The sequence below is a fragment of the Sinocyclocheilus grahami genome, unplaced genomic scaffold (genome assembly GCF_001515645.1).
Source record: "Sinocyclocheilus grahami isolate Dianchi unplaced genomic scaffold, SAMN03320097.WGS_v1.1 scaffold1312.1, whole genome shotgun sequence".
NCBI classification, from domain to species: domain Eukaryota; kingdom Metazoa; phylum Chordata; class Actinopteri; order Cypriniformes; family Cyprinidae; genus Sinocyclocheilus; species Sinocyclocheilus grahami.
The window spans coordinates 363995-379830 of NW_015506491.1; the positions used below are offsets into that span (position 1 = coordinate 363995).

The window sequence follows — 15836 nt, forward strand, 5'->3', positions numbered from 1 at the left end:
ATTTGCACCTTTTTACAAAGGTGTGTTTGAACTAAGAATCTGATGTTTCCCTCAGGTGTAGATCTGCTGAATATGCAAATGGTTCCATAAATTTCATTCCTTATGTCTCTTCTCTGTACTGAGTTAAGCTTGAACCCTTTCCTATACCAACTGTATGCGTGTGTGTATGTGTATGTTAGACCAGTTTATGTGTTTATGTAGGATGTTAGACCAGTTTATGTGTTTATGTAGTATGTTAGACTAGTTTAAGTGTTTATGTAGTTAATAAAACCTTACTTGTATCACACTTGACGTGGTTCATTGTTTGCTTATAACTGGAGTCACTTAATCATGCAGATTTATGCTACAAGCTTTTGTAGAATTGTACAGTAAGAAAGTTATTTCCCTTAACCAGGAAATTAACACTCTTAGAATTGACAAGACAGTTGACCCTGAGAGGTCAGCTAAATATCTACAGCGGATCTAAATATTCATAATGAATTATAACTAGTTATGATTAATTATTCATATTTCCCATGAGCTGATTCGTTACAATAACTACTTGGATTTCAGAAGACCCAACTTCATTATGGTCAGATACAGAGTCCTTTCAATCACAGGTCCCTCTTCAAAATTCTAAATGCTCTCTCTCAAAAGAATGAAGACAGTTAGAGTAGCTTGTACAAACTCTATTATTTTAAATTCTGTGAAGGCTTGGCAGTTAGGCTGTGAGGTGACTTGAATTCCCGTGTAAGTGTACGCACATGTAACCCTTGCTTTTTGTATGTGTGAGAGCTGAAATGTATATATATATTTTTTTTGTTGTTGTTGTTTTTTTGTTTACCTGTTGTTGTCATTATGTTATCATTATTTTTCAAGGATGTTATTTCTTTATAAAGTGAAAATTAATAAAACATATTTTTAAAAAAAAAATTAAACCATAAGATGTATTCACTGATTACTGAATTTACTTCAAATGTATCACTAGTCAACGTTTTTTTTTTTTAAAGTCATCTGTGCTCCAGATTATAACCCCTACCAGATAAACAATAATATTGCTGTTTGTTTTGTTCTCCACACAGGCTACAATTCTGTAATCTCACTGCTCAGTCTTGTGAGAGTTTGTCTTCAGCTCTACAATCATCAAACTCTGTCCTGAGAGAGCTGGACCTGAGTAACAATGACCTGCAGGATTCAGGAGTGAAGCTGCTTTCTGATGGATTGAAGAGTCCAGACTGTCAGCTGCAGATATTGAGGTAAATGGTGTTTGATAAAATAAATAAAAAGGCTTAGTGCGACTGTCAAATTTTTAAGCTTGTAATGTAATTTTCTGAAAATACAGCGCGGCACTATGTTTGTTCATTTACATGAAAGCGGCTCATGATCCAGTGTTTACAATGTTTCACAGTAAATGCTACTCCACATGAACTCAATCTCATGCAAGTGCTGTGATTTTGGGTCTCTTATAACATTGATGTGAAAATGCAACATACGTCAAACATCTTTCCAACCTTCTTTTATTTGATTGGCCGTCTCAATTATTGTGACCTTAACCAGCACTGTTAGACAGCTGATGCAGACCAGCCTTAAAAATGAACTTTTTAAACATTTTGTCATCCAAACAAACCAAAGGGTGCGTTATGAAGTTCAGTAGAGCAGCATGAAGAATATCATATATTGAGGGGGCAGTTTGCCTCTACAGCTGCAGGGGGACGTGTCCTGGATCAAAGTGATAAAGTAAACAGAGTTTTGAGCTATGCACACAAATGACCTCAAATCAGTATCCAGAAGATTTATGTGTATTTAAGCTGTAAACAGAAATGTTAGTTTTAATGACAATTTAGAGCCAATAATAGGACTGTACAACTGTTGCTGTATGCAGTTGTGCTGTTGGTGTCGTGCACAGTAATATACTATATATTACACATTACTTCTGATTGCAATGACCATTCAATTCAGTAGTATTCAAAGACCTATGTGCCTCTATTTCTGTTTCACCTGCACAAAAAACCTGCTTGAACCAGCCTAACCAGTCAAATGGCTGAGAACTAATGCTGAGGTGTTATGATGTTCGGTAACACTTTATTTCGATAGTCCACTTTAGACATTCTACTAACAGTAAGTAACTTTGCTGCAACTACATGTCAACTAGCAGTCATTAGAGTATTAGTAGACTGTCTGTTTAATATCTTCTAACACTTTATTTTGATGGGTCCACAACATACAACATACTGACTATCAGAAACTTTGCAAGTATATGTCAACTTATTCTGCTAACCCTAAACCTACCCTAACAGTCTACTCTGAGAGTTAGTAGACATGTAGTTGCAAATTAATGAGAATTAGTTGACATGTAGTTGCAAAGTTACTTATAGTTAGTAGAATGTCTAAAGTGGATTATCAAGATAAAGTGTAACCTGATGAACACATTAGTATGAATGAGGCTTGTATGCAATAAACTGGTAAATAAGGCAAGGACACAGAAAGAAGCTCTTTGCATCAGGAATATCCTTACCCTTGCAAACCGACTTGTTCTCTTCTGTGCACCCCCATCCCATCTGGTGCATTTGTAAGTCCAGATCAGCAAAAGGAATAGGAGAAACAGTTAGAAAAGGATGCATTGTATTTGAAAATGTATAAATAAATTAAAAATATTTTTTACAATTTATAATTTTATTACCTTATTGAAAAGGTACAAAACCTTTGGCAAAAATTTAATTCCATCAACTAAAAGAACAAAAACTGTGACAAAGAGAATGTTATTAAGTAGAGTTAATCATGATATGTGTATTAATTTATTCACACAAGGTCATCACTGGTGTTCACGTGAGTAGATTTTCATTAATAAATGCATTTTACAGCTACACTACCAAAAGCTACAAGGGTTACTAGGAAGCTACAGCCAGGTGAGTTGGAGCTGTGCTCTGCGGGATTGCGGCTCTCCAGGACTGGAGTTCGCCACCCCTGCTATACCCTATAAACTATGTAATTTTGGGGGGGAAAACACTTATAAAAATGGGGTTATATCAGTGACCTCAGCAAAAGCCTTGCATGAAATTATGATAATGTTTATGATAACTGAAAAGAAACAGCAAACTTGCCATGTGCTTTTTTTCCGTGGATCTACAAGACATTGGATTGCCTGAAAGTCAAACTAATGTCGTGGACTATTGTGTTTGTAGATTGTCTGGCTGTATGGTGACGGAGGAAGGCTGTGGTTATGTGTCTGCAGCTCTGAGTTCAAACCCCTCACACCTGAGAGAGCTGGATCTGAGCTACAATCACCCAGGAGATTCAGGAGTCAAGCTGCTCTCTGAAAAACTGGAGGATCCAAACTGCACACTGGACAAACTCAAGTATGTTGAGTATGATATTTTCAAGCATAAACAGGGCCAGCCCTGCAGAGTTTCATTCCCTGCTCCAACACACATAGCATGTAGATTTCAAATAAGCCTGAAGGACTTGATTAGCTGGATCAGGTGCGTTTAATTATGGTTGAATCTAAACTCTGCAGGGCTGTGGCCCTCCAGTAACTGAGTTTAACACCCCTGCTCTAGACTCATTATTCCCATTGGTCACACTGGTGTGACTGACTATCTCAGTTGGTTGCACCAGCACATGATTTGGTCGCACTTTTTTTTTTTTTTGCTACATTGGATTAGTCAATACATGATGATGAATAGTTTTTCTGTTATCATAGTTTATAGTTATATGATAACAAACATCAGAAATCTCACACTCCTTACCTTCTGCATGGTGGAGTTGAAAGTTAATATGACCAATTAGGAGATTGGTAGGTTTTCTATGATCAATGACATGGACATAGACAATCTCGACATAGACAATTGTATCACAATCAATCATAAATGATAGATAGTGGGCGGAGGCAATTTTGTCAGCCGTCTTTTTTTCCGAGATTGTCTGCTATCACTCCTATAAATTGGGCACAGACCATGTCGTTGGCATAAGTTCTAAAGTGAGCATGTTGCATTCCTTGTGTAAATAATAAATATATCGGTTAAATAATTTATTCGGTGTAAAATGAGGAGCACAAAACCTTAGTCTTATTATTGTCACATTTTTACATTTGCATTGCCAAAGAAATGTACAATTAAAACTGTGCAAAATAAAAACAGTACAAAGCAACAAATTAAAAACAGAAGTTTCTTTGTTTCTCTCGCTGTTTAGTCTCTCTCGTACAGGCAATGAAACTAAGGGCCCTGTTTTAACAATCTTAACGCATGGCGCAGGTGCACCTAGGGCATGTCCGAATACACTAAACCAATCAGAGTCTCATCTACCATTCCCTTTAAAAGCCAGTTGCGCTTGCACCATGGCGGAATCTAAATTTACATGGAGGAATTTGCAAGAGCAAAGACTGAATGCTTTTCCAGAGAGGAAATGGATCTGCTAGTGCGCGAGTTTAAAGTACACAATAATAATCTTTTACATTGTAATCCTTTCATTTTTAATATTTGGCATGTTTGTGTGCTGCTGCGCGTCCTTGTGTGTGTAATAAACAGAGTGTATGTGTAACGAGCAGTCCACTGAGAGCGAGTTGTGATGAACCAAAGTGCAGTTTATTAAAACAAAGCAGAATCCAAAATCCATGAACAAACTTGACTTGAACAGACTTGACTGGGCATGAACAGACTCACCGACAGCAGGGTTACAACATCAATACACGACAACAGACAAAGACAACAAGAGGGCTACTTATAGCAAACAATGTCACATGACACAATCCAACAAATGAGCACCATGACACATACACAAGGCAGAAATACAAGAGGGCAAGGGAAGCATGACACTAACAGCATGAATAAAATTACAAAATAAAAGACATGAAAACAAGAACATGAAACAGAACCCAAAACAGATCTTACATATTCCCCCCTCAAAAAAGCGTATCCAGACGCCTAAATCACCCAAAACAACAAAAGTCCAGGAGGGTGGTGGAGCAAAGGTAGTCCAGGGGGCGGGATGGAGGGCCAGGCCCGTGAAGAGGAACAGGACCTGGAGCATGGAGCAATGGTGGACCAGGATCATGGGGCAATGGCAGAACCAGTCTGTGGAGCCATAGAGGACAGTGAAGCACTGGAGGACCTGGGTCATGGAGCAAAGGCAGACTGTGGATCAATGGAGGACCAGAGCCATGGAGCAGTGGTAGACAGTGGAACAGTAGACCAGGAGACCACCAGGTCAGATCCAGAGGAGCATGGAGCCATGGCGGAGCCGGCAGAGCAGAAATCCATGGTGGAGCCAGCAGATCAGGGAGCCATGGTGGAGCAGGGAGCCATGGGGGTGCCGGCAGAGCAGGAATCCATATCGGTGCTGGAAGCCATGATGGTGCCGGCAGAGCAGGAAGCCATGGGGGTGCCGGCAGAGCAGGAATTCATGGTGGAGCAGAGACATGGATAGACCACTTGACTGTGACAGAGCAGGCAGTGAGTTCTTGAATGGCCTCCTTGGCCGTGATAGGACAGTCTGTGAGTTCGTGAACAGCCTCCATGGCTGTGACAAAGCAGTCAGTAAGTTTATGAACGGCCTCCATGGCCATGACAGGACAGACAGTGAGTTCATGAACAGCCTCTATGGCCATGACAGGACAGACAGTGAGTTCATGAGAGGGCGCCACCACCTTGGAAAGTTCTGCAGCAGAAGCCGCCACCTCTGGAGGTTCTGCAGCAGACGCCACCACCTCTGGAGGCACTGGAGCGGATTCGTGGATATTAGAGGACTCTGGGGCAGACTCGTGGACAGAAGAGGCCTCTGGGGCAGACTCATGGACAGGAGAAGCCTCAGGAGCAGATTCGTGGAGAGGAGAGGCCACTGGTGCAGACTAGTGGACAGGAGAGGCCTCAGAATCGCAGTGTGCGGCCCAAACACTGAAGATGGCGACCGCCATCACGGGCAGTGCAGTAGACAGTGGCATGCTCGCCGGGTAGAGACCACTGGGATGCCAGCTGCTCGCACTGACATCAGTGGTGGGTCCATCACACTGTCAATCAGTCTTTTCAGTCCTGCCCCAAGCTCCGCATCTTCGGGAGCTTGGGTACTATAGCCCCCCCCCCAAAAAAAATCCTTAGGGGAAACTTGCTTGGCAGCCGAAGCGTGACGAGGCTCTGACGTGATGGCCATGGCGTGGCGAGGCTAAGACTTGGTGGCCATCTTGGCCGGGTAATCAGGCCAGGGCTCTACGCTTATTTTTCTTTGTAGGAGCACTTGTGAGGATGAGGATCAGAGGTGGCATGAGTGCAATTAAAACCATAAATTCAAGTTAAGATTAATGTTTTTAAAAAATTATTAATATAGAAATATTAAATGATTTAAAGAACTGAAATGATACTTTAAAGGGGTCATATGATGTTGCTAAAAAGAACTTTATTTGGTGTATTTGGTGTAATGAAATGTGTTTATGCGGTTTAAGGTTAAAAAACTAATTATTTTCCACATACTGTACGTTATTGTTTCTCCTCTATCCCCCAGCCTTTCAGAAACACGTAGATTTTAACAAAGCTCATCGGCCTGAAAAAGCGAGGTGTGCATTGTGATTGGCCGAATACCTCAAGCATGAGACGGAAATGTTACGCCCTCACCATATTGTGATGATGCCCTGTCCGGCCGGAGCGACGAGACAAAAACATGAAAACCCATTATAAAGCAGGCATTCGTTGCATCCAGTGGGGACATAATTATGGATTATAATGACTTATACTGTAAAACGCAGTTCATTCATAAATTAGACACCGCTGTGTTTGAATGGAGATGCGCAGCGGCTGAGCTGTGACTTTGTTTCAAACTATTTTCGACGACGAAATAGAGCAAAATCAGACAATAGTGTTATAGTCAGACAATGTAAGTCACTTAATATTAACTTCTTGTTTATTGAACTGTTGTATTAAATCAGTATCACATTTACAAACTCCCTTAAAAATCATTAAAAGCTGTCACTCATCTTAGCTCACCGCGATCTCACATTTATAATCAACGAATCTCTCTACACTGCACAATGAATCTCTTATTTACACCGTCTACACTTTGCTTATGAAAGGATTCATGAGATACATTACTCAACGCTGTAAAAACACGTAGAAACCTGTGAAGCTCCCCTCAGCGATCACAATCACAAATATGATGAAGATCTGGTCAGTCGCACTGGTGCTCCTAAATATGTTTTCATAGTCGCACGCAGTAGTTTTCAGTCGCAAATGCAACTGAATACCATGCCAGACCGTGAACCACTCCAGATATGATGGTTGGGGTGTGAAGATGATCTGGTTTGGTGCATACTGTAGGATAGTGGCGTTCCTCATCTGTGATCCCCACAGTAAATGAGGAACCACTTAAATGGAGTGCAAAGTCAATATATTTAGCCAGAGTCCAGTGAGGAGTGTGACGTGGCATTCACTAAGATATTTCCTTTGTGAGACCAAAACGGAAAATGTCTTTACGTGCCACATCATTGAAGTCTACCAAACAAGAAAGTCGACAAAATTCCTCCACATAGTCCTCTATGGCCCTGTCACCTTGACAAAGACAGATGAGGCGAGAAACTGCTGGGTTCATGGTAGCGGTCGTGTATTCTGTAACGAGCAGTCCACTGAGAGCGAGTTGTGATGAACCCAAGTGCAGTTTATTAAAACAAAGCAGAATTTAAAAATTCACACAAAGACTTGACTTGACAAGGGCTTGACTTGACATGAACAAACTTGACTGGGCATGAACAGACTTGACTAGGCATGAACAGACTCACCGACAGCAGGGTTACAACATCAATACACAACAACAGACAAAGGCAACAAGAGGAAACAAACAATAAAGGTCACATGACACAATCCAACCAATGCGCACCAAGACACATGACTTAAACAACCAATCAGAACATGACACATACACAAGGCAGAAATACAAGAGGGCAAGGGAAGCATGACACTAACAGCATGAATCAAATTACAAAATAAGACATGAAAACAAGAACATGAAACAGAACCCAAAACAGACCTTACAGTATGCCCGTTGTGCACCCTACTATAGGCACATACTACTAATGCGCTCTTTAAATAAAAATAAAAAAAGACTTTAGAACAGGTATAAGTTGGTCAATGGTGCAATCGTTTTCAGTTGCCTCAAAATAGCAACGTGCCAACAATGCGCCTGAACACACCTCGTTTTCAGACCATCAAGCCCATGGGCAAACAGATGGGCACAAGTGCATTTGCTATTTAAACAACAAGGGGCTGGACATGAAAATGATAACTGTGTCGGGCTGAAACTAGCAAAAAACACTTGCATCATGCCTGGCGTCGCATTGCGCTGGGTGTATGATAGGGCCCTACATGTTTCAGGGAAACACCACTGCATATTATATGCCACTGCGTGTCACTCACTTCAACTGTAAATAACAACTGTAACAGATTATTTAGCTTTAGTTCTGTAACCGAATGTCTTGTTGAGTTCATTTTACAAACACACTGGTCAAACATTCTTAAACCATACAAAACCAATCTAACACTTCAATCAATTAAATGCTTTCATGCTAAACTTTTAAATACATTACAACATTTAGAACTTAATAGAAAAACATTTGAATTCATTGAGACCTTTATCCTGAAACAGGCACTTTGTCTGCTCTGTAATAATACTCAGCAACATCATCAGCCCAGCGAACACAAAACATTTCTACAAATTTTCATTATATTTTGGTTGTAATTAGGTAATTATGCAGTACAACATTTTAAAAATGTTTAAGGAACATGTTACACTCTCCTTTCTAATCTAGGGGATTTGTGAAAGGCGTAGCACAGAAAAGGAAATTAAAATAGATTAAAGTAATATTAAAGGGTAAAAGAAAACAAGGAGAACACACTTCAGTCCTCAGCCCTACAGTGAAAAATCAACACGATTCTTTAACCCTCTGGGATCTGAGGGGGTTTTGGGGCCCTGGAGCAGTTTTGACATGCCCTGACATTTGTGCTTTGTTCAGTTTCTTATAAACATATTAATAACTGAAGTCTAATTACATTGTATTCAGCACAAACTGTGCTACAATAATATGTAATCAGCATGTGATTACATATTAACTTCGGAATGAAGGATTTCAAAGTGTACAACTGATGGACACTTCGGGCCCTCATGATCCTTTGTGCTGATTGTGCTGACGGTTCCTCCGTGTGGGCACGGGATGATGGCGCAGAAGGGCACTTCAAGAAACAGTTGTTTGGTCCCCTACACCCTTCAACCTCTAACTCCGGTGGGTAAACTCTTTGAAGGGATTAGGGCATAGGGATGAGCCCTTCCGAATGGAATGCAGGGAGTGAGTGTGTGGCTTCAATAGTTCAGTAGATGGGAACAGGTGTGCTGCCAATCAGTTCCAGGTACAAGGATTATGGGAAATGGAGTCTGGTTAATGGGAGGAACTACAGATTCGTGACAGAACCAAAATACAACCAGGCCAAAATCGTCTGTTTGTTTAATGAAAATAACATAATCAGTAAAAAGTTTTTTTTTCTCACCTTAAATAAGTTTTGATAATATTTTTATCCAGTGTACTTAACCTCTTGACTTCTGTAAACAAACAAACATTTATGTCACATCCCTGCTCTGATTACTACTTCCGTGTGCTAGAAGTGGCCACAAACTTTATATCAGCTCTTAGATTAGGTTATCTTTAAAATGAGACTATACTTACTTTTCTGTGAGCTTGCATGGCCAAATGATACACTAATATATCTCAGATGTGCCGATCAATGCATGCGATACAGTTGAATGTTGCATTTTTTAATAGTTTTGCCTTAACACGTTTGTGTCGATGGGCGATTACATCATCACGTAATGTGTCATATGTCTGAAAAGCCCCCAATCAGATCTGTCGAAAGAAACATCGATCAAACTCCTAGTCCAATCCGATGTTGATTTATGCCTTGCCAAACACGAGGGAGGAGGGCGCACTGAACACGAAATGGGCACCGCCCCCTAGCAGCTAGCTCGAAGCAGAGTTGGGAAACTTTGGATTGTGAACCAATGCAATAATAATTATGAATGATTCCACTCATGTATTAAAATTTAAGGTATTTTGTGAGACCATTTTTATCCATTTAGCCCAATGTATGTGGGTTTGGGACTCTTTTAAATTCAGGTATGCCTGATCTCGCAGAATGGAGACCCCTAATGGACAATATTGCCTCTCTTCAATTAAATATATTTTTAATAACTTAAAAAAATTTTTTTTTAAATGATACAAAGAAAATTCTTTTTTCCCCTGCTTACTAGCACCTAGTGGAATCAAAAGAAACTTTCTGCAGGGAGTTGGACCAAACAGATCTTAAATAACAGACTTTCAAATAAAAACTTAATTTTAATGAAATCTAAATTTTATTTGATTTTTATATTTGTGTTTATCATAAAATTATGAAAATATATGATAAAAAATAGGACCAGCGACTAGTCGACGTCAAGCTTAAAGCGTCATGGTAGATTACTCCAGAGCCTACTCAAGTCTATGAGTCCACTCCTGAGCTTGTTCCAGTCCAGGAGTCCATTCTTGAGTCTATTCTCGTTCTTCCCGAGGTGGTGGCTTCCACTCCTGAACTCTCAGTCTGCCTTATCATGGCCAAAGAGACTGTTGTTGAACTGTCTGCCTGCCCTGTTTCGATCAAGGAGACCATTGTTGAACTGTCTGCCTGTCCTGTTACAGCCATCAAGGCTGTAACTATCCTCTCTGTGCTCTTCTTTGCAGTCCTGCCTGAGCTGCTAGGGGGTTCATCGGCCTTGTCAGCTCTGCTGAGGTGGTCGTCAGCTCCACTTTTGCTGTCTGCCAAGATCCTGGCTCTGCCCTTGTCACCCACCGGGGTTGTTGTTCAGCCGGAGCCTCGCTGGTCTGTCCCTCCGGCCCTGCCCTGGCCTCCTTCCCTGCCGGCCCCACCCTGGCCTCTTGCTCTGCCTTGGCACTTTGGCCTACCTCTGTTTCAGACCTCTTTCACTACATAAACCTGGCCCGCCATCCCTCCCCCTGTTCTGCCTTCGTTCCGCCTCCCTCCTGGATTTCATTGACTTTGTGGAGTGTCTGGAATCCGCTCCTTAGAAGGAGGGGGGGGGGGGAATGTCACAGTGTGTAGTTGGTGTGCCCATGTATAGCCACCAGAGGGCACTCTTCTTAGTTTTTGTTTGTTCTTCTGGACTTCAGTTCCCATCACCCTTTGCCTGGACTATCAAGTCTCATTACCTTCAGTAATCAGTCATCTTTTGTTGCTGGTTTATTACTTTCCGTTACGTGTTTTCTGTTGCTCTGTTTTTACGAATTCCCTTTTTGTGGATTACTTTGTGCATGTGTTTTTGCATTTTGCTCTGTTGTGGATTACTCGGTTTGTTTTTGGACTCTTCAATAAATGCTGCAATTGGATCTTCTTGTTTAGGAGCATTCACTGACACTATTAAGGTGTATATACCCTATATATGAATGCATGGGTCAATGCTCAATATTACCCATTGATGTTTGGTCTTCATATTTTTAGCACAACGTGTAAATTAATCTGGAATTGGTTTGGAAAGTGAATAATGCATAGGAAAAACTTTAAAGACATTGATCTAAACGTGGACTTTAAGCTATCCAAATAGACCTCATGGCCAGAGAGAGGCTATACTATGGCCACCTCCGACAACTTGCAAATCCCGCCTTCACACAAAGAAGTGTGCTGAGTTTCGTTGTGCTAAGTGACGCTGTGCTAAGAACAATGTGGCAAGCCACGAGCTAAGCTGCAAAGCTCCTTTCTTCCCACTGCAACGTGGCCCAGGTCAAAAGTGAAAGACGTCACCGCCCAGATGCAGAACGTAAATATATCACTCTTTCCAAACCTCTTTCCAGAGACCGTTGGCATTAGTGTATCGTCGCTGTATGATTATCTAATTTGCATTAGATTCTATATAACTGATGTCAGTTAATAACCAATAATCTCTTGATTTATTTGTTGAATCTAGAATGAGGTTTACCGTATTACTTCCAGGAAACTTCAGTTTATCTTTCCACAAGATAACGTCCATAGCAATATCCAACTCAATCACTTGCAGTTATCAATCTTTTGCACTTTATCCATTCATTGTATCCATTTAGTAGTTGTTAGTTACTCTTGTCTATCCCTTTGTTAATAAAACCCCTTTATTACACTTGTGTCTTCCTTGTGTTGATAATACAGCAAAAAAGACTCTACAAGTTAACGATATCTCACAAATCCTTCAGATTGGTCAGACTGCAACTTCATGTAATTCTTATTTATTCAACAATCTTCCATGATTGTTCTTTATTGTCAAGGCAGAACTCCTTGGCTGGTGCCCCATAAAATAGTATGACCAAAATTAAATATTAATATTTAAGACGAAAGCCATTACACTGGTGGTGCTACTTAAATCTAAAATCACTACATTTTTGGTAACACCTGATATCACAACACCAGTTAAAAGGTAGTCTGTTTTCTATTATTTATTTTCATTTTTAATTTAGTGATTTAAACTTTTTATTTAGTGTTTTTAATACTTTAAAGAGCAATTTTAGATTGTAATGTTTTAATGTTCTACTAGTAACTATAAAAGCTGTTATGAAACCAGAGAGAAAAGCTGGACGACTAGAAACTGCTGATCAGCTGAATGCACAAGTAGCAACCATGTTAAATGTTTTCATATACTGTATCTTAAAACAACATCATTAAATCTTGGGCACAATACATGATATACAGTTGGTTGTAGCCTATACTTTTATTTAATTTGCATTTTCTGTATACTTTTATTTTTGGACTGATAATAAAGTAAAATAATAGTATGTCAGAGAGTCATTGGTAATATCATTGCGTTCCTATTGGTCAGTGTTAGAGAAGCTCAGCTTAGCCTGACAGTTGGCCTGCCCCGGACCAGGTTAGTTTCCCAGCATAAGTTGCCACAGTGACTGAACTTGAGCTTTATGAAACCAAATCAACTGACAAAAAAAGTCAGGGTGTACTCACACTAGGCACGGTTGCCTTGAACTGAGCCCTTCACTCACATTGCACTTTATGTTCTGGGCCGGAGCATGCTTATGCTGCCTTCAAGTGCTGTTGGAATTTTCGTAAATACGAGTTTCCTAATCAGAAATTGGACATGAACGGCCTCTCAAGTCATATTTACTACTCAAGTTTATTTTGATACTCAAATTTCCGAATTAGGTGGGCCATAAACTTTAAGGCAGCGGCTATTTGCACTAAGTGATTCTATTTACACTATGATAAAATAGGATTTTATACTACTATTTATATTACTTATTGCAAATAGTGGCAATTATGTGCACCTCAGTATTGTAATACATTACAAAACAGTATGCAATAATAACTTATTGAGTGTAAATTTAAATTTTATTTTATTAATAAAATGTTAAATTATTAAATGGATGCCACCTTATTGGGACAAAAGCCCTCCCTACACTTACCCTAACCCTACCCGATACTTTAATTTAAACTTTTTGATTATTTCCTTATTAAATTAAAAATATTTATTTAGAATTTATTATTAAAAAATAAATGCTTTTCTGATGTGATTTAAAATTTGAAAAGGGAGAAAAATGTTTGCCAAAAGGCGGATTCAAACCCGGGTAGATTGCGTCAAAAGGAGTATGACTCACACTTTACCATCTACGCCACTGGAGCTAACGACTGACAACCGTCTTTTGTAATGTTGTAATCTCAATCACATGTTGGTGGGCGGAGTTAGTGTAAATAGCCCTTCCGAAACTTTAAACATGTTGGAGAGGACAACGATTGCTGCTGTCAAAACTATTCTTTATTATAATTTCTTTTTCAACAATAAATACATCACCTTGTCTTTTCGTTAAATTAGTGACTATTTATTTGTTATGCTTTGTTATCCGTGTGTGTGCTACGTTTGCTCCTGCTCTTCTCCCGTGTGTATCCCTTGTGGATTTATTTTCTTTGTGCGCTTTATATAGCACAGCATGTTACAAATATCTTACTGTCAGCATTTTTCAGTAAACTGTTTGTCAAAACACAGTTATGATTTCTCAAATTTCTTAAGTAAATGTTATAATAAATGATTGTGTTTATTTCTATGTTTGCGTCTGTCAGAGTTTCCTGTAAAACTGTGAGATTCTCCTGTCATATTGATCATTTACTGCGTTCGACGCAGGTCTCTGGTTTGGGACTCAAACACGCATCTCACCACTGGAGTTTCTTCAAGCTCTTGTGAAGTGCAGGAATGTTATTGCTGCAGAATCTCTGTGCTTTAAACCAGTTCAGTCTCTGAGAAACCAACCAAGACCAGTGAGAAAATCCTGAGCAGATTTATTGATTTCTTCTGCATTGTCTTGTTATTTGCTGTGAGATTTAGTCGGTTAGTGAGAGACAGAGTCTGAAAGTGTGTGAGAGCTGATGCTAGTGCTATTCAAGCATTTTTAGCACTTTGCTAGCATGTTTCAGAATATTGCTAGCCGGTTTAAAGTATGGTTTAGCATGTTGTGTTACCTTGATAATCTTGTTTTCACAGTCATCACAATATAATTTGATTAATCTCACTGCAGTGTGTGTGTGTGTGTGTGTGTGTTCACTGACTGAATGTGACACTCTGTGTGTGTTTTCTAGTGTGGATCATGGAGGAGAATCCAGGATTACAGCAGGACTACGCAAATGTACGTCTACAAACACACTCACACAAACACACACACAGAGCTGTAGTGATTGTTGTAGTGTTTTAAATGTCTCTGTTCTTGTGTTCAGATGCCTGTTCTCACAAACTGGATCCAAACACAGCAAACACTGAACTTATTCTGTATGGGGAGTACAGAAATGTGACACGTGTGGGAAAGAAACGACTGTATCCTGATCATCGAGACAGATTTGATTATTATCAGCAGGTGTTGTGTAGAGAGAGTGTGTGTGAACGCTGTTACTGGGAGATTGAGTGGAGTGGAGATGTGTTAATATCAGTGTCATATAAGAGCATCAGGAGGAAGGGAGCAGGTTATGAGTGTTTGTTTGGATTTAATAGTCAGTCCTGGAGTTTGTACTGTTCTCCTGACAAATACTCATTCAGACACAACAAGATCATAACTGATCTCTCTGTAAAGCCCTTCAGCAGGAGAATAGGAGTGTTTGTGAATCACAGTGCAGGAACTCTGTTCTTCTACAGCGTCTCCAGAAACACAATGAGCCTCATCCACACAGTCCAGACCACATTCACTCAGCCGCTCTGTCTTGGGTTTTATGTTTATGGATCGTCAGTGAAACTGTGTCGATGAATCAGAATAGATTGATGAGAGATTCTACCCATAATACTTTGGGCTGCATGATGAATAAGTGTTTGTATGTAAAATATTATTTGTATGTATAATGCACGTCCTGCGTGCATTATTCAGTGGACATCAATCTCACAGAAATGTCCCTGAGATATTTATTATCATGAAACTATGTGTAAATCAGTCAAATACAGGTGATTGTTCCCCATCAGTGTTTTGATCTGTGATCGGAGCGGATCTTGTCGTGTTCATCTGTGAGACGGATGTCCTCCTGAATAAACAGCAGAAATGTGATCATGTGTCTGAATGTGTTGTGTGTCTTTCAGGTGTGTGTGTGTGTGTGTGTGTGTGTGTGATGGCGGGGAAGGTGAAGTGGGTGACGGACATCGAGAAGTCGGTGCTGATCAATAACTTTGAGAAGAGAGGATGGATCTCCCATGGACTGTTTTGTGTTTGTTTTTCCTCCCCCACGTGCCCCATGTGCTCCCCATGACCCAGTTTCTCCCTCATGTTGATTGTTTATTGATTTCAGGTGTTCCTCGTTTTGTCCCTCGTCTAGTCATGTATTTAAAGAGTGTTCTGTTCCTGG

General features: G+C 40.1%; 1 protein-coding gene across 1 annotated transcript in view; it reads left to right on the plus strand.

Moving 5' to 3' along the window:
* The window catches only part of LOC107569100 (NACHT, LRR and PYD domains-containing protein 12-like), a 319086-nt gene extending 303250 nt beyond the window's left edge, over positions 1 to 15836 (plus strand). Inside the window, exons 7-8 of the mRNA XM_016255095.1 lie at positions 14595 to 14641; positions 14730 to 15836. Of these exons, the coding sequence (XP_016110581.1) occupies positions 14595 to 14641; positions 14730 to 15250 (568 nt within the window). The 3' untranslated portion in view covers positions 15251 to 15836. The remainder of the gene's footprint in view (positions 1 to 14594; positions 14642 to 14729) is intronic.